We start from the raw sequence: 19,537 nt of genomic DNA on the forward strand, positions 1-19,537 counted from the left end.
ATCATTACATTTTTTTACTAATATTGGGTTTGGAGTCATTTCAAATATGAGTTAACAATGTTCGGACACCCTAGTGTCGATTAGGTCACGGCAAATTAAAGACCTATAATATCCGACTTTTAACACATTAAAGTACCCTACACCCTTTACCTTCAAACATATCACTAACTTGTACATAACCCTAAATTCCGATTCTTAGTAGTCTACTGTTCCATACCGACAATATGAGTGTGCCAAACTACTTACGATAACAAAACCACATTTTCCTAAATTTCAATTCTTAGTGGTCTACTGTTACATACCGACAATATTAGTGTCCTACGAGTCATAGTAACTAACCCTAAAATCCGATTCTTAGTAGTCTGTTGTTCCATACCGACAATATTAGTGTCCCAAACTACTTATGATAACGAAACCACATTTGCCTAAAATCCAATTCTTAGTGGTCTACTGTTACATATACCGACAAAAATAGTGTCCTATACAAGTCATAGTAACGACAACACATAACCCTAAAATCCGATTCTTAGTAGTCTGTTGTTCCTTACCGACAATATTAGTGTCCCAAACTACTGAATCAAACGAAAACATCACCAAAGTCGGATAAATTGTGTTCAACATTCAACTATTGATTTCACTCAACAATAAGAACAATTATGCAGATAACGTTAAATTGCAGTAGTTTTCATTTACTGAAAAAAGTACTATGGAGCGGTACCAAGTAATAAGATCAGTAAACCTGGTGGTACCAAACGACGTAATAACTTTTAAACCCACCTAGGTTGTTAGGAATTTATTTCACTACGTTTTTTCACCGACAACTTTAGTGTAGTATTCACTTCCCTTTATAGTTGACAACCTCCTTCCAGTGGGGACTCCTCAAACCAACCCACTTGTTTCTCCTTCTAGCTGTTCAAACCCTAATTGTTTCCAAATTCTCCACCGGCAAACCTGCCAAAAATGGACAAAGGCAAATCTATCCTTGTTTGTGATAGCAGCCGAACACTACTCTGCCACCCAAAAGCTATAATGTACTTCGACCAGCCAAAATCTTCAAACGGGCCTGAATTGAACTACAACACCACTTACTACTCCATCGACGTCGAAGACGCAGAAAATGGTCTCCGTGTGCCGCACGCAATCAAAACTGACCTGAACATCCAGCTTTATTGTGCCGTTAGTAAGTTGCCTTACCACCCTGTTATGTTCCCTTGTTCTGTGATGGTCACCTCTGCAGGTAAAATCCTGCCTGCACACCACCCTTTAATTACGGACCACCCTAATATGCATCTTGGGTTTTGGGCTTACTTAGATTGGTGTTCCAACCGGCTTGCTGCACAAGGGTCGTGGTTGTTGTACCCGAACAACCTCCTCGCTGTGGTAGACCCTAGACCAGCTGTAGTTGTGGACGACCTCCCTGTGTACAATTTCCCTGATTCAAGGAGCCACGTTTTCATTGCATCCAACGCTCATGCTATTCATGTTATGAGTGTGGAACATACGTTTACTGGGGTGGAAATTACTGTTGTTCCAAGGTATTTTCAGACCAAACGACGGGCTTACACTGAGGTGTGTTTAGAGGGAAAGACTATGGTTGGGACGACGGTTTCCGCCTTCATACCACGAGGTACGGTGGTCGTTGCATGGAATGCCCTATCCATGAGCAGACCCTCATTCAGAGCCACCTTCTTTGAGATGTTTGCAAGGCACCATCCATCACTCATGGTGGTTACTGAAGCCCGAATAAGTAACAACGACTGCAGGGAGCTAATTAGCAACTTACAAGGAGAATATCAATCCAAATGGTTTGAGAATCAATGCGGAGGGGTTGTCCTTATGTGGCGGGGAAACGACTTGTTACCAAATTACAATGAATCTGATTTGGGTTCGGCCAACCTCCTGTTTACTGTCTTATTTGAGGTACTTCATTTAATTTCTTATTTCGGTTCCCAACGCTTTGTTTTACACCGTCTGGTACTTCCATTAGGGTACCAAACAGGTATGCTTACTGCATTGGGTTGACTCCATAGTACCAAACAGGTGTACATAGTACTGCATTACAATGCATACCGATATTTTATGGGTGAGTATGGTACCGTTATGGGTGAGTATGGTACCGCTACCGCTATTATTATGTCTCATACGAACTATGTAATGTAGACAACTAGAAAACATTTTAGTTGATTGTAATGGTTTATTTGATTTATGCAGTCGGTGAAGCTCCAGAAGCAACCACTTGCGCGTAAACTGGAACTGTAAGCGCCAGAGTCTGGAGCTATTATACACAATTTTCCCCATCAGTGTGTGTGTTGTACTTATTATGTAGGGTTATACACAATTTTCCCCATCAGTGTGTGTGTAGTACTTATTACGTAGGTTGTTTTGTACCTATAGTATAAGAACTTAGTTAGGTACTAGCTTAACTACGGCGTAGTATTTATCGGCATAGTATTCATCACCATGACGTATTTAGTTATTAGGTTTGGGTAGATTTTTCTATCCTACTTCTATGGCGTAATAGTAACAGGTAAGTTATTTGTTGTTGTTCAGACATTGCCTACCTTTAGCTCGTCGGAAATGTAATAGGTGTATTTTATAGTTTCAACCTAGGCGGCGCTGCCTTCCATGTAATATTTTGCGGATGATGCTTTTCGTATTAGTAGTCTTATTCTTATTCTTCATACGTATTATTCGTCTTTATTTTTTAAAAAAAAGTAACCGCAAAAACACTAACACAAAACCGCAAAAACACTAACACAAATACTGTTAAAAATAGCAAACACGAAGTAGGGTACCAAATTACCGAATTATACATGGTTTAGTACATAGCAAACACGAAGTAATTCAGAGTTCTGTGTCAATTATGAAAATTCAGTTTACGAAAGTATCTAAAGTAACCTTATTTAAGTTACGACATCCTGTAAACCCCAAATTGGGTTACAAATTTAATCATATGGTTACAAAGGAATGCACATATGGTAACACGCCATAATTCAGACTTATTGGATGGAAGTCAATCAACTTCAAATAACGTACCACAAAGGTAGATTTATTGGGTGGATTTCACCATGGAAATCAATTCTAATTCTTCGTAAGGTCATGACAACCGAGCAGATCTTGAGTGAATACTGGATTACCACTGGCGCCATGTGTAGAATGCGTTCCACACCCACCCTCATTGACTAAAAAACCCGGATTGGACTGCAACAAGTGTTTAGTAGTTGGTTGATAACTACGGTGATCCCCATGGGAGGTTTCGTTCACAACCTGGAAACTATGCCGGTGCTGGTTATGATTTGCAGGCATACAATGAGTCCCGGCCTCTTGATAATTTCCACCTCTGTTGCTGCTGTTACTGGTGAAGTAACGAATGGAACCAGCATTCTGGGACATTTGCGACATCTGAGATATTTGCACTCCACTCAAGTTTTGCGACATTTGCACACCATTAATGTTGTGGGACATGTGTAAACCGGATCGGTTTTGGGCAATTGGACCACCAGATATGTTTTGTGACATTGATATACCACAACGGTCTTGGGACAAAAGTACGTCACCACCCTCCGGGGTCATACGAATCCCACCCACAGACATGCGAATTTCTGTCTGTCCTGAGGGAAACAAATTTGTGGCAACAACTCCACTTACTCTTCCAGATGACTGTATACATGTCAAACGCTAATAAATACAAGGTAAATGTTGTTGACGGTTAATAAACATTTAATAACATGAGTGGTACAAAAGGACACGAAAAAAATCACCTGAAACTGTTGAACAGATACCCCATTGTTGTAGTTCTGCTGAGGGTATACCATAGTCCCCCTTACTTGCCCAGCCATTTGAGGCGGGTAATCAGCACTATACCCCTGGAAATATCACAAACTCAAATCAATATGTGTTTAAATAGAATATCACAAACTCACAAACTCACATCAATATTTGTTTAAGTTTAATTTGTAGCGTATGTGATTCACTCACACATTGATCGTGGGATCCCCAACCAGGATGGAAGGTGTTTGGCGGCTGCACGTAGTTGTGTTGAGGAAGGCAAGTGTTCTGACAATTGCTGGTTTCTGGAAAGTCTTGTGGTACAACACTCTTGTTTTTCCTGACTTGCTTCCTTGCGGAGTTTTTATTCTCACCTGGTTGTAAAAATCTTTTTTCACGAGTCCTGTGAGCCTTTAAACCACCGCGCGGAACAGGATCTTTAACCATAATAGGGGGGGTAAGTGTGGTAGTATCATCCCCAACGCTGTTTGGAGGTTTGTTAACGGAGCCTGGTGTCGTAGGACCAACAATCGCCATCCTGTTCCCCCCGGAAGTCAGTGCACCAGCTTCGTTATCACCAAATGCTGAAAGAGCATCACTCTCATCAAGACGTAACACAATATTCATAATACCTTCTATGACCAAATCCAACTTCTGCTCGGAAAGTGATCCACGGAGGGCAGCAGGTTCCACCGCAATCATAATCCGGTCATAGCGCTTAACTTCTTCTGTTTTCTCGGGATCATGATAAGCAACCTTCACAAGAGTGTGCTTGCGTTGTATATCTTTCCTCCATCGGTCAACTATATATCCAACAGGCACATTTTCCACATCCTCCCGGTCCAACACCTTAATGATGTGCCTACACATAATGCCGTGGCACTCGAAATGTTTGCAGTCACACTTTGCAAAAGAGGTCTCCTTGTTGAACAGCACGACGTATATACGTTTCCGGCCTGCCAAAGATATTTCCTTTCTCAAGAACTTGGACCATACCCATACTTTGTCAGACACCGTATGCTCAACCTCCACATCAGAAACTACTTTCGAAGTAATAGGTGTTACGTAACATACCCGCATACATTGGATCTGGACTTCAACGAACTTCGCATCCGTATATAGTTTCTGGAACTTCCTCTCCACAGCAAACTCTCCAACCAAAGACCGAGTAAAACGACAGCAGTTCACATCAGCAGCTTTTTCATCATTGGCCCTACTTTCCATGGCCTTGCAGTACCTATGAGCAAACTGATATAATCTCGTATTCTTCTTCAAGTACCCGTCGAAGAAACTGTTAATACTCTCAACCCTCTGAGTCGTCTGCATCCCCGCCCAAAAAATATGCTTCACATATGCAGGTATCCACATTTCTCGCTGATTATACAACCCTATACATTTAAAAAAGGTCATTAGGTAAATTAACAACAAAGGAATTGAGCATGAAAGACATTCTCACCAAAGACAATGCCATATATGAAATACCAACCACATTGCACATGTAAATCAAATTTTTATTGCAGTTTGGTACATAATTAAATGAAAACGTGTACCCATCTAAAATGTTATCGCGGTTTCGTATGATGTATACTTTATCATATCACGATTAGAATTAAAAGTAGTACCAAACAATGAAAAATACCTACTAGCCACTTGTAGCTTTCCTTAGCCTCCTTCAGCTTGAAAGTTTCCACCACTTCAGCCCAACCTTCTTCGAATTCAACAGGGGTCAAACTGTTGTATATGACATTCTGTAGGGCAACTTTTATTTGGGGAAAATCAGTCATCGAACCCAATTTTCGGCTGAACTTCTGCATAATATGCCACATACACCAACGATGTCTGGTTTTAGGCATTGGCATTGCTATTCTAATTGTCTTCCTCATAGCCGCATCCTGGTCGGTCATAATAGCAGCGGGAGCTTTACCCCCCATACAAGACAACCATGCCCTAAAGAGCCAAACGAACGTTTCCGCGGTTTCATGAGACACTAATGCACATCCAAGCAAAATTGTTTGCCCATGGTGATTCACCCCAACAAAGTTCGAAAATGGCAACTCATACTTGTTTGTCAAGTACGTGGAGTCAAAACAAACCACATCCCCAAAGTACTCATACGCGGCTCTGCTACGAGCATCAACCCACATTACATCCTGCAACTTCCCTGTTTTATCAAGCCGGTGCAGATGGAAAAATTTTTGATTGTCCTTTGTCATTTTATCTAAATAATTTATCATCGCAACAGCATCCCCATCTCGTAGCCTTAATCGCATCCTCCTATTCAAAATATTATGCACGTCTTTTTTCGTAAAACCAATATTCTCTACACCATTCCTTCTTCCCGCTAAGTTATTGAAAATCTGAGCCACAGGTGCACCTGAATCGTGATCATTTTCAATCTGTTTCAGGATTGTCTGAGTAATTTTCCTGACCCGGAACATGGAAATATGGTTGGACTTGGTAGGAGTGGGAATGTGGTTCAAATGTTCAGTAACAACACTCTTCACAACCCATAAATTCTCTTTGGTCCGAGCCCCATATAGCATAACAGGGCAACTACACTTCTTCGTCTTCCTCTTAAGAATTGGTTCCTCTGCGCAGGTAACTACCCTGCCATTCACCATCCTCCGGTATTTTGGCCTTCCATGACACTCACACCGCCAAACATAGGTCCTCAGGGAATTCGATTTGCCCGTTTCACTGTCTTTCACCCCGCTCTTATTCCCTCCCATACACACTACACCAAAACCTTGTTGCTCCCCATAGGATCGAAAATAGTTATTCAATGCTTCCCAATTAGCAAAAGACATTCCAACAGAAGGGGTCGGTAGAACGGGACCTTTGTTCCGCTTCGTAGGAGTTGTATACAAATCTGCGTTAATGGTTGAAACCCCATCTCCATCACCAGGGCATCCAATGTCTCCATCCTCCATACAAGTAGTGTTTTGCCCCACTCCCATTTCTCCGGATTCATCATAATTATCATCATTAACCTCATTCAGGTCATCATCATTTTCAATACACAATTCTTCATCTAATTCATCTCCTTCATCTAATGCTTCATCATAATCATCCACAACATCATCCTCGTCATCTTCCCAACGTTCTTCACCAACTTCTACCTCCTCAACTCCACCATCTTCAGACTCTACACCATCACCTACCCCATCATCTTCGTCAAACCCATCATCACTACAATATTCCCCTACATCATCCAACAACTCTTCCTCCCCATCCAATTCAAGAACCTACATAATGAAATTTATTGTGTTTAATTTGGAGTATGGTACAGGATTCCGATACCAAACCTTAAAAATGTTTACCAATGAGTTCGTGTTCCCCATTGCCTTTTCCTCTTTTAACAAAATGTTTTCCGTAAATTCACAATTTATCAATAACAATACCCTAAATTTTATTCCAATCATCGTTGAGATCCTAATTATTATCCCAATCATCTTTATCCTAATTTTTTTCCCCATATTTCGTAACCAAATTCAAACCGTAATTTCAACATTACTCAAATTTATAACATGGATAATTAAAAAATTCATACCATAACTAATTCTCAGTCTCTACTCACTGAATTGAATGACCTCGTTTTAATAAAATTTTCGACATTATTTTTCCACTAATAGTTGAATGCATTTATTGTATGAAAAAATGAAATGTTTGGTTTATTTACAACTAATTACGGAAACTTGGAAACATACCTGGTTTAATTGCAACCTCCTTTTGCTTCCAACCACTCCTTCACCCTCCTTAGAAGTTCTCATTTCCGGCGCCTACCAATTTTTGGCCAACTTATCCACGCCTACTTCATGACAAACACCATACACAAGGTGAGCCCAGCTTCCACATTCGAGGGCTTCATTCATACGGATTTCAAAATTTTAATCAAACAAACCAGATCTGAAAAATAATTATGAATTTGGGGGAAGAAATTGGGGGAGGAAATTAAACCGAATAGAAATTAAAGTTTTGGGAAAATAATTATGCAAATAATTTCACCATTTTTGCCGCCTAAAATTTCAGCAGTGACATTGGCGCAATTGGGGAAATTTTCACTCTCTCTCTAGAATTTCAGCAAATTTTCATGGCGCTAAGAATTATCCCCCAATTCCTTTTTCTTTTCTAACTAAAATGACCCCACTTATGATTTTAGTATTATTCTATTGCTAGTATACCATTTAAATGGTATACCTAGTATACACAAAGACTTCCTCTCATCTATTAGGCGTGTTTGCTGCATAAACCTATGATTTATATTGTCATATACTCCGTATCTACATATGGTATTTCATGACAGTATAAACCATGGATTTGAATAAGATTATCTTAATTTGCTCAAATCAGCTCATAAAGTTTGTGACTTTGTGGAAAAGTACACTGGCTTTTGATTCAAAACCTTTATGATAACTTTATATTGCAATAATAATGAGATTTATATGCCAATTCATTTTAGAGTTTAGACGCCTTAATTTAAGTTCCACGTTTTATAAAGTTATACCCAAAAACTTAGCCAAGAGATTGAAAATTTTCGTTGAATAAACAAATTTAATACTCTCGGTAGATGTAGTTGACAATAAAAAAAAAAAAAAATATATATATATATATATATATATATATATATATATATATATATATATATATATATATATATATAAGAGAATAAGAAGTTTGGCCCTAAAGGTTAATTGAACAGTGCACTCTTTTATATAAATGACATCTGTGTCCTTTTTTTTTAAAACTTTGTCACTGCAAGTTGCCAATGATTCTGGATTTCTGGTGATGGAGGCAAAGGGTTGGTTCATGATCATGATTTTAATGTGACCCCATGGCTCTCATCCCAATGATTTCGGTGCATGACATTTAAAATAGGCTATCTATACATCAGATAACATCCCCTTTTATTATTTTTATTCTTTTTTGGTTTTTCGTCACTAATAAAACAATAGTTCAAGTACCTTTTAGAGCATCTCCAACGGCGAGCTACAAGTTGTTGTGGCTATGTTTGCCACATTCAATTTCTAGCTACAATTAATTTAAGCTACAAATCTTGACATTGGTGGGCTACATACCTTATAGCTCCCTAAATATTTAATTTAAACAATTTATTAATTTAATCCAAGGTTTTTATTTTTGAGCATGTAGCCCAAAATAGCTATAAGATTTTTATAGCTGTATATGTCATTGATAATCCAACGGTGGGCTACCTGCTCACATGTTCCTTTTTTTTTGTGAGCAGGTCTCTTTTCCAACCATTGGAGTTGCTCTTATCACTCCCTCTATATTTTAAAAAGAGATACACTTTGACCGGCATATAATTTTAGGAGAGTGAGTTTAATTTATTAAAATAATATGAAAGTGGAGTAGTGGGTGAATTATTTATTATAGTAAAAAAATGATGTGATTAAGTGTGGGGACTACAAGAAATAGAAATATATTAATTAAATGAAAGTGGAGACCAAAACATATCAAAAAAGGAAAGTTTATCTCTTTTTAAAATACAGCTGTTTAAGGAAAGTGTATCTCTTTTTAAAATATATAGAGGGAGTAATTATTAACCAAAACATTAGTAGAATAAAAAAGTTGGTCACCTATTCGATCCCACTACAATCACACTATTGATAATAATAATAATAATAATAATATTATTATTATTATTATTATTATTATTATTATTATTATTATTACATACTATTGTTATTATATACTTATTATTCAAAATATTATTGTTGTTGTTATATTATTTATTATTGTTATTTTTATTATAATTGTTACTCTTATTATTAATTTTTTTTTGATAATATCAATAATAATATCAGTATTACTGTAATAAATTAATAATAGAATAACAATTATTATTATTAGTATTAATGATTTATTTATTATTAATATTATTTATTTATTAATTTTACAGCTGAAGCTAACACTACAAGAATTTTTATCTTTAACGACAACCTAATTACGACGGGTCAAAAATCCCGTCGCAAAAGCCTTTTGCGACGGGGCAAACAACCAAACAATGACGGGAATAACCGTCGCAAATGTCTTTTACGACGGGTTTACGATGGATTTACGACGGGATTTCTATTAACGACGACCCCCTTTTATGACGGGTTCGCGACAGGAAATCCCGTCGTTAATCAACGATTATTGGCCTTTCGCGACGGGATTTCCCGTCGTTAATAGTACAATTTCTTGTAGTGTAAGAGATTTCAAGATCCACCATACAACAAAATATATTGATAATTAAAATTGAATTTAAGTGAATATGCATATATTAGCGATTCAAATCAAACCAGAAAATGCATAATATTGATCCAAATTCTAAGAATATGAATAAACAAACAATAAAAAATAAAAATAAAATTTGGATAGGCAAAAAGTAAAGACGAATCAAAGAAAATAAATACAAGTAATAATCATTGGTAAAAAAAACCCAAATTTCCTCTCGCCTAAAAATTTTCTCGGGAGCCGCAATATCAGTTTCTTGGACTTGCCGGAGATGAAGAAGGGCTAGCTCTCCTCCCTTTTGAATCTCCGGTGAGTTTTTTCGTTTGTATTTTAGTCTGTAGGTTTATTAGCTCTTCAGCTTATCTTTGTTCGTAGTTTATTTCTTCATCTGTAGCAGTTTCGTTTTCGCTGTTTCCATCCTCAACTATTCTGGAAGTCTGCTTTTTTGTTAATAACAGATGTGTTCTTTGGGAGATTATGATAGGTTTAGGGGTGAGGTAAACAAACTTCTTGCAGAGGGAGATAGTCTTTTGGAAGATGATGAAATTTTGATATCCTTAATTTTAGAATCAGAAAGTCCAATTGAAGTGTTGGAGCTTGCTGAAGGATTGAAGGAGGAAGGAAATTTGTTGTTCAAGAGTGGGAGTATAGAAGATGCTTTGGAGAAATATGGGTATGCAGGTTTGATACTTGTCCGATATGGTTTCTATTTGGAAAATGACATAATCAAATTCTTTGAATTGGTTAATTGTATATTGTTAAATTTGGCTGCTTGTTTTAATAAGAGGAAGGAATTTGATCTGGTTGGTTTTATTTGCTCTATTATCTTGGAGTTTAATCCAAAAAATGTCAAGGCCTTATTCAGGCGAGCCTCAGCTGCAATTGAATTAGGTAGAAGTGATTTTGCATATTGGGACTTATCAGCTGCTCATGAAATTGATCCTACAAACAGGGAAGTAACTAAAAACTTGAGCAAGTTCAGTCTTCTGTCATTAAAAAAGTGCAGAAATCTCGTTCTCAAGGTATTACTCCAGTTGGGTTGGGAATCGGTTTGTCCTCCCCGAAGAAAAAACAGTGTATCAATGAGTTAGGAACTTCCAGTGAGACTCAAACATATAAAGATATCAAGCATACAGATTCGTATGTGGAGGTGAAAGGTAGTGCCCAAGGTAATATAAAAGTGGAAGATGAGTTGGTGGGTGATTGTTCCAGTAATAAGGTATCTTCAAGTATGGTGGACAATGTGGCTAAGGATGATGATATGGGACATAGTGAGACTGGCTCCAATGATGATAGCTCTGCTATTACAAACAGCGATATGGATTTGGAGGGTAATTCATGCATAGGGTGTGATAGTACTCTGAGTAGGAACGGTAAAGGGTTAGTCAGTGGAGGTACGGAGGATGAGGAAAATTCCTCCACTTTGAAGAATTATTGTGCGGGGTCCAAATATCGGTTTATTAACCGAAAAAAGAATGGCTCCTTCGTTTCCATTTCAGACAAGGATTATAAAAAATTAATTGCAGGAAAATCTGTTCAGTATGTGAACTCCAAGTTGGGTTCCCCTATAGTTGTCCGATTAGCATCTAAGCCACGAGATTTTCCACCTACGAAAAGGGAAGTCCATGCAGAGGGGTTGTATGAGTCCCCAATCCAAGTACTGGAGGAGGATGTTAAAGGTGATGGTAAGAATATACTTGAGATTTCGAAAAGAAAAGGTGAGGGAAAACCATTAACAAGAACGGATGAAGTGGTCATGGAAGAGGTTGCAGATAGTGAAGCTTCGAGCGGTCTAATGGATAATCATCTTCGTAGCGCATTGCTGAGGAGTTCAACTGGAGGCAATCCCACTACAGTTCCTGTTTATCAACAATATCGAAAGCATGCTCTAGCCACTCTGGGAAAAGTGAATAAGATCAGACTTCAAGAAAGGATCGTCAACCCGAGAAAGAAAATAGCTATAAGGAATCAAGTCTTTGAAGACCATCCTCGTGATGTTCTTGATTGCAAGAATCGAATGGGAATAAAGAGGAAGTTTGTTGCCCCTGCTTTAGAAGTCTCTAATCGACCAAAGAAGAAGCGTCTGATTGTGCCTTTTGGTAACACCATGGAGTCTTCTATGTATATGAATAATGTAGATTCTCATTGTATGTCTTGTATCAGTAAGGTAGAGGAGTCTGTTGGAATTAGTTGTATCTCCCATGAATCAGCTATAGGCTGATAGTAATGGGGATGGTTGTTTTTTCTCTTTGTTTAATGCATGTTTGTAATTACTGCCAAAAAAAAAAAAAAAAAAAAAATCATTGGTAAAATGACAAACAAAATGCATGCAAGAATCAACAAAATAAAAAGAAAGTATCATTAAGACGTACTCCGTAGCAAATTAGGATTGAGCAAGAATCAAGAAATAACAAAGCAGAAACAGGAGAATTTTGTAGTTGAAGCTTTTTGGGTGAGAAAGTGATGGAGGAGATTTGTGGGTATTTTCATTAAATAAACTAGCTTTGACTAGATTGCGAAAGTTAGTGAGGATAATTGAATATATTTCCCGCTCATGTCAGATATGGGAAACATTCTTGTATATTCACCCTTCTTATTCAATAATTCTCTATTTTTATCCAATAATTCTCTATTTTTATCCGGTTATCCCTCCTTTTTATCCCTGTCCCTCATATCAAACGTCTTCTCAATCTATATAGCCAAACTATCATTTGACTCTTTAAGATGATCATTATGCAAACACTTAATTAATTAACATATTTAACTCTTAAGTCATACCCTTGTGATGACAACAAGAAAATTAGATAAACTCTACCATTTTCTAATACCAAACTCACAATGCCACGTTACTTATCCAGAACAACACATTCTCTAAGATAAACACCAACCTTTGATTACATCCTTCAAAGATCAAACCATTACAAATCGTCGACTGACTTCTCAAATTTGATTAAAAATAAAAGAAACAAATAAAATAATAAAGGCAAAAGCGCCTTTTATTTCCTTTATTTTATTTACCCAGGCCATTTGATTCCTAATATGTATTAATTTGGACAAAGTTCCTACTTTAAATGGCCAAAACAAATTCGTATAACTTAATATTTCATACATACCTATATATCCTTCTATAGTACAATAGATGCACGTATTGTAAAATATGTTACATATCACGGAGTATGTATAACTATCACCAAAAGGTTGTAAAATATATCCCTTATATATCACTTGACTTTGTGTAAGTACGTTTTAGTAAATAATAACTTGTACATATTTACATTTACAATAAAATAGTTTTCCTCCTTGTAAAAGACATGTTGTTTCACCCTATGAAAAGCTTAAACTTTTATATAATTATTACTACCTCCGTTTCAAAATTATCTTTAACACTTTCCGTTTTAATCCATTTCATAATATTCTTTACGCTTTGGTTTATTCTACTTTTGGAAATGAAAATTTACTACCTTACCTTTCTTACTCCACAATATTTACAATTTCCCACTCACTTTCTCTTACTTCGTTCATTTTTTTCCTTATACACACCCACATTTTTACTAATTTCTCTTACTTTATCCATATTTTCAATCAACTTTTCTATTTTTGTTTTAATATTTGTGCGAACAGTCACTGTAAAAATATTTATGAAACGGAGGTAGCACTTTCTATTTCTTAAAAGCCGCATACAAAAACCGCCGACAACAGTATGCATCCCACGCAGAAAGCTCATGGTACACAAAATGAACCCCACTACGCCACAATAAGATAACTATGACAATCGTACGTTACTTTCAGAGTTATCAGATAATATTACGTGTCACCTTATAACACCAGTACTGAAAACACTTATCCTACTTCAAAACACGTGTATGAAAAAATATCAAAGCAAATATAAATCTTACACATTCAACTCTTTATACTTATTGTTATTACATCTCTTAAGCCACGCCTATAAATACAAAGTTCAAGAATACAACACTACCACCCACGTACTATCGAAAGCATAAAATCACAATAACATTAAATTATTACAACCTTTCTTCGTATAGTCTTTCTGTCACAACTTATGGCAGAACCACGCCGAGTAATATATAGAGGTAAATATCAAACTAATATTGTACGATATTTTGATGCAATTAGGATTACTTTGAGCAGAATTTGGAATTCATGCAATCACCGATGACGAGATGAAAGCATATATAGATCTACATGGAATTCCAAATACCATTGCACCATCATGTTTTATAGGAACATCTGCAACACGACTTGGTCCTTCACAACAAGATGTTGCAAGATAAGCAATTAGGTTTCTTCAACAAACATACAACATAGACGTTGGAGATTATAACTATTACCCACTGAAATTAGAAGAACATAACCATCAACAACTAATACAACAAATGTCAAACAATTTTACAAAACTTAAGTTGTAGAACATCTTTTATGTATACGTACTATCTTTTTAAATAGAACATGTAAATGTACTTAAAATAAAACAACCATAATATTGTACATATTTTTTGTATCGATAATTTCTAATAAATAATACTCCCTCCGTTCCCTTTTGATCTTCCTGTTTCCATAAATAGCGTTTCAATTTGATCTTCCTGTTTCTATTTTTGGACATGATTTTTTACCATAAATTTCCCCACCGTCCCTTATTTAATTCATTTACATTTCCCCATTCACCCACCCAACCCCACTTTTATGATTTTTTATTAATTTAATAAAAATATCTTCTCTCTCCTTTGTTTCTTTATCGCAAAGGCTACACATACCCCCGGGGTATGTGGGCCCTCGCATACCCTCCTCTTTAATTGGTTTAAAGAGTGGTCTCATGCTACATAAACATAAATTTTCAGCTTAAAATTTAAAGATTATTCTAAATTGGACCAATAGAAGAACAGGGTATGGAGGCCCTACATACCCCAGGGTATGTGTATCATCTCCCTTTCTTTATTACTTTCCTTCATTTCTTTATTATTTTCTCATACACTCAATCATTAGTCTTACACCCAATCATTACAAGATTTCATTTTCTTATTTTTCACCCAAAACTCCAAACAGAAACATCAAATGGGAACGGAGGGAGTATTATTTATAAATATATAATAGTCCAACTTAGTAATTTATCTGTTATGGAAAAAAGTACTCCCTATGTTCTAAAATATTAGTCCTATTTTGACTTTTTTAACTCGTTTCAACTCCATATTAAAACATTAATATCTCCAAATATGTATCTTAAAAATATATAAAAATTTGATATTGTTAAACTACACATTAAGACGAACAAAATAAGATCTCACATGAATATGTTTTGAAGTACGTATTGAAAATAAATTAGAAGATATCTTCAATTGTTAATAGTGTTAAGATTCTAAATGGGACTAATATTCGAGAACGTAGGGAATAGTTTATCGTAGTAGCAGGTAAATGAACAGACAACCGTGATGAAGTAACGCCACATTTAGTTTCTAAAACTTCAAGATAACTGTCCTCCGGAATCGCCTTTTCTTTCTCTGCTTCTCGCGTAAAGAAAGGTATTAAAAGTATTGGTTTACTATTATTATCATTAATTTGTGAGTAAAAAAATATTATCTTTAGTTGTCGTGAAATTAAATGACGCTTAAAGGACAAGTTAATCAACACCTTGATAGACATTTTAACTGAAGTCATTTTTAACATTATCTACTAATCGGATAATTCAATTCCCTTCACTAGTGGAAAAACAATCATTTGCATCACCACATTTGCCTCGCACATTTAAACATGTGACGCAATTGACAGTTTTAAGCATTAAAATTAGTCATTTGCGTCGCAGAATTACTAATCTGCGACGCAGATGACTCTAAGATGATCTTAGAGTCATTTGCGTCGCAGATTAGTAATAATGCGACGCAAAATATTACCTTATTTGCGTCGCAGATTTACTAATCTGCGACGCAGATGACTCTAAGAGTCATCTGCGTCGCAGATTAGTAATTCTGCGACGCAAATGAGGTAAAAAAAATTCGGACGTGTCAATGGGTTTCTACCTCTCTCCTCAAACACACTCTCTCCTAATTCTACCTCTCTCCTCAAATACTCTCTCTCTCCTAAACTCCCTGCTTCTTCCTCTCTCCTCAAACCCGATCCAGTTTCTGCCTCTCTCTCCTCAACCTCACCGCTCAAATTTTCCTCCGGCAAGGTTCTTGCAAAAAAATTCGGTTTGTAAATGAGGTAAGTCTTCCATCTCTTTCCTCCTTTCTTCAATTCTTTTAGGTTTTAGAACTTTCACTTTTGTTTAAGTTTTTGATTCTTCAATTCTTTATGATAGGTTTCGACAACGGAAGAGGGAGAATCGGGGTCGTAGAAGAGGTGGAGGAGGGTGTCGGAGGTGGAAGCGTCATTGAAACCGCCGGCGTCGCACCCTTGCTACTGTCGCAATCGAAGCATCTATTTCGAAATCCTTGGAAAGGGAAGCTTGACGGCGGAGGTTTCTGGAGAAACTAAATTGACGGCGGCGAGGTGGAGGAAGGAGGCGGGACTGTTAGTCGGAGGTGAGAATTTTGTAATGCTTCCATCTGTCTCCTTCATTCTTCATTTAGTTAGGGTTTTGAACTTCAGTTTATGTAATTTTGGATTTTCGATTGAATTCTATTGAGTTTGCTCATTTTACTTTTTGATTAATGTTCTTGATTCTGTTTTATTGTGATTGAACTTGACTTTGAGTGGAAATTGAACTGGATTTATGATGAATGGTTGACGATTGTGTCTCCATTTTCGTTCTTAAGACTAAATAGCTTGATTTATGTAAACATGGTGGAAGTTTGATTGGTGTTCCTGTTTCTGTGGAAAAATTGATTTTTCTAGGGGTTATTTTGAGCTGAGGTCCAACCTTATGAGATATGAGATACCAGACATCCAATTTATGTTATTTCTTTAATAATCGTCTGCCATGGCATGTATATCCTGATGATTGTAGTTTCTTAGTTGGAATGATTTGCTTGCTTTATATGGAAATTTCCATACAAGCACTTTGTCTTGCTGAATTGCAGTTTGTCTTGCTGCTTTATACTTCAGCACCCATGTAACTTGATGATCATTAGATTTTGACTTGCGTTTATGTAAAATTCCCAACAACATATATCAGATGATTGATTGTTTTTCCATTTAACTTGTGATTGTATTGATGGAGGTGGCAGTTCTCCTTGTTTGGATCATTGGCTAATGTGGGAGCAATGGTTGGTGCAATTGCTAGTGGTCAGATTTCTAAATACATTGGGCGCAAAGGGGTATGAAATTTTATCCCTTTCCTGCAATTTATTGATGGTTTTTAACATATAGAATTTGTGTCATTGTCACCCATTGTTGTCTCTTAAAAAGGGTCCTACTTGATATGAACATTAACAGATGTTCATAAGTCATAACAATGTCTGTTGTACTGTATTTTTTTTTTAATTATGATTTCCTGTTTTTAATTAATTGCAGTCACTGATGATTGCTTCAATCCCAAATATCATTGGATGGTTGGTCGTATCATTTTCGAGAGTAAGTGAGCTATATAAACGAGCATTGTGCTATTTGTTTATCTTCAATCCCAAATATTATTGATTGGTTGGCTGGTCGTATCATTTCTGTATTGTTGAACCATCTATAGGATACCTCATTTCTGTACATGGGGCGATTGGTTGGTTGGTTTTGGTGGTTTAGTTATGCTGTTCATTGAAATCATCAATAAGTAAGCTCTCTACTTGCTAGAAAAGTTTGTTTTCTGACCGTGTTGGATGTTTGAATTTCCATGATAATTCACAGCATATTTAAGTTTGGAGTTTGCCATCATATTTAGGTATCTCTATTTTTTTGAGAAGGGAAACAACCAAATCACCGTCAATACAATCCAGGATCTAATGGAATTAATTACTACAGAGATGCAAAGTGATAATGCGGCAACAGATTCTGCTGCTGAAGCTTTCTTTGCAAGCACATTGCGGTACATCCAATTCCAGAAACAAAAAGGTGGCGCAGTTAGTGAGAAATATGAACCTAATGTTAGTTTTTTTGTTGATCTGGGTAGGTTTGAATCATTTCTTGAGACTGAAAACAAGCTGTTCAGATAATTAATGAATTTCTAAATTTTTATTGTAGGAGAACTGAAAAGTTAAAACTTGAGAAAGGGAAACAAACTCGGTAACAATTGCTCTTCAATCCGCTAAACTTGTGAGAATTGTCGCCTTTGATCTTGCTCTTGGGACTCTTGAATGGTTCCCTCATTTGTCTTTGAATACGCTGACGCTGACGCTGCGTGCTACGTGTGTCATGGGAAGTTGCTTATCCAAGCATGATCTCAACTCTCAAATTGATTTGGTAATTGAAATTTTGAAGCGTCCAGGAGAAGTCCTCCCTGTTTGTCTTAGTGTCGCACGAACGCTGTAAATTCATAATTTAGTGTGCTTCAATTTTAATTTCTCGGCTTTTTTTTCTCGGTTCAAATTTTTATTTTTATTTCATATTGTAATTTGTTTGATTTTGGTCTGACAATGGAGTTTTTTTCATCTGCTTGAATGATATCTTGGGCCTCATTCGTTTATGGTTCACTTAAACTTTTATGTTAAAAGTGTAGTTAGGTTATCAACATGTTGGGTGATCTATGGTGAATTTGCCTTTTATTGGGTTGTAACTAAAATATTAAAAAACGAATTTTTTTTAAAAAAAAAAAGTCATTTGCAACGCACATTTAGCTAATGTGCGTGGCAAATGACTTTTTTTTTTTCGCCTAAAAGTCATTTGCGTCGCACATTTAGCTAATGTGCGTTGCAAATGACTTTTTAGGCATGGTGCTGAAAAGTCATTTGCGTCGCACATTTAGCTAATGTGCGTTGCAAATAACTTTTCAGGCATGGTGCTGAAAAGTCATTTGCAACGCACATTTGCTAAATGTGCGACGCAAATAAGGTTCATTTGCGTCGCACAAATGTGCGACGCAAATGACTTTTAGTCATTTGCGTCGAGAGCTTTTGCCACGCACGATGTGCGACGCAAATGTGCTTAAAAGTGCGATGCAAATGACCCTTTTTCCACTAGTGCTTGAGGTTATGTTTTTTTTGCTTTTTTTTTTTTTTTTTTTAATAGTATATATAGACAGCCACAACAACAACATCTACCAAATATTTCAACCATTGATTAACCAAGTTGGCTGCCGCGTGCGTAGCACGCGGAGGCCCAACTAGTATATATATATAAGAACAAGTAGGGTGATAAAGTTACAAAAATGGAATTATTTATGATTTAAGTCGCTCATAAGAAAGTAAAAAATAATAAACAATTAGGAAGTGAGTGTAAAGGTTACCAAAAATAAAATTGTAACTCCTAAAAAATACAGCCGGAAAAAATAATGGGAAATTCTCAATGGTAGCATTATACTTTTGCAAATTCTCAATGGTAACAAAAAATTTACCACTTTCTCTAAAATAGCATTAATAATATATATTTTCTCTAATCTAGCATTATTTCAATAATTTCAACATAATTAACCAATATAATACTGACTTTGGTTAAATAT

The 19,537-nt window shown here is 36.3% G+C and overlaps 1 protein-coding gene across 6 annotated transcripts; it reads left to right on the forward strand.

The window, feature by feature from the left end:
- Positions 1-16,049: 16,049 nt before the first annotated feature.
- Positions 16,050-18,440, forward strand: LOC110805673 (vacuolar protein sorting-associated protein 35B-like). Of its 6 annotated transcripts, none has more exons than XR_008923721.1 (7): positions 16,050-16,215; positions 16,313-16,535; positions 17,181-17,270; positions 17,467-17,526; positions 17,636-17,716; positions 17,825-18,026; positions 18,124-18,440. XR_008923721.1 is itself a non-coding variant. In XM_056831832.1 (6 exons), exons 3-6 carry the CDS (start codon positions 17,217-17,219, stop codon positions 18,138-18,140), a joined length of 333 nt encoding a protein of 110 aa, XP_056687810.1. In that variant the 5' UTR covers positions 16,050-16,215; positions 16,313-16,535; positions 17,181-17,216; the 3' UTR covers positions 18,141-18,440. The 6 variants fall into 6 exon arrangements, 2 of the variants coding, with proteins under 2 accessions (XP_056687810.1, XP_056687811.1); XR_008923722.1 differs by having other exon boundaries at positions 17,847-18,026; XR_008923723.1 differs by having other exon boundaries at positions 17,905-18,026.
- Positions 18,441-19,537: the final 1,097 nt, after the last annotated feature.

Source organism: Spinacia oleracea, chromosome 6, assembly GCF_020520425.1.
Source record: "Spinacia oleracea cultivar Varoflay chromosome 6, BTI_SOV_V1, whole genome shotgun sequence".
Lineage (NCBI taxonomy): Eukaryota > Viridiplantae > Streptophyta > Magnoliopsida > Caryophyllales > Amaranthaceae > Spinacia > Spinacia oleracea.

Coding starts and splice junctions, on each gene's coding strand:
- LOC110805673 (XM_056831832.1), top strand. CDS start 17,217: ATGGTTGGTGCAATTGCTAGTGGTCAGATTTCTAAATACATTGGGCGC. Junction 17,271..17,466: donor AATACATTGGGCGCAAAGGG/GTATGAAATTTT, acceptor AATTAATTGCAG/TCACTGATGATTGCTTCAAT. Junction 17,527..17,846: donor TGGTCGTATCATTTTCGAGA/GTAAGTGAGCTA, acceptor TTTTTTGAGAAG/GGAAACAACCAAATCACCGT.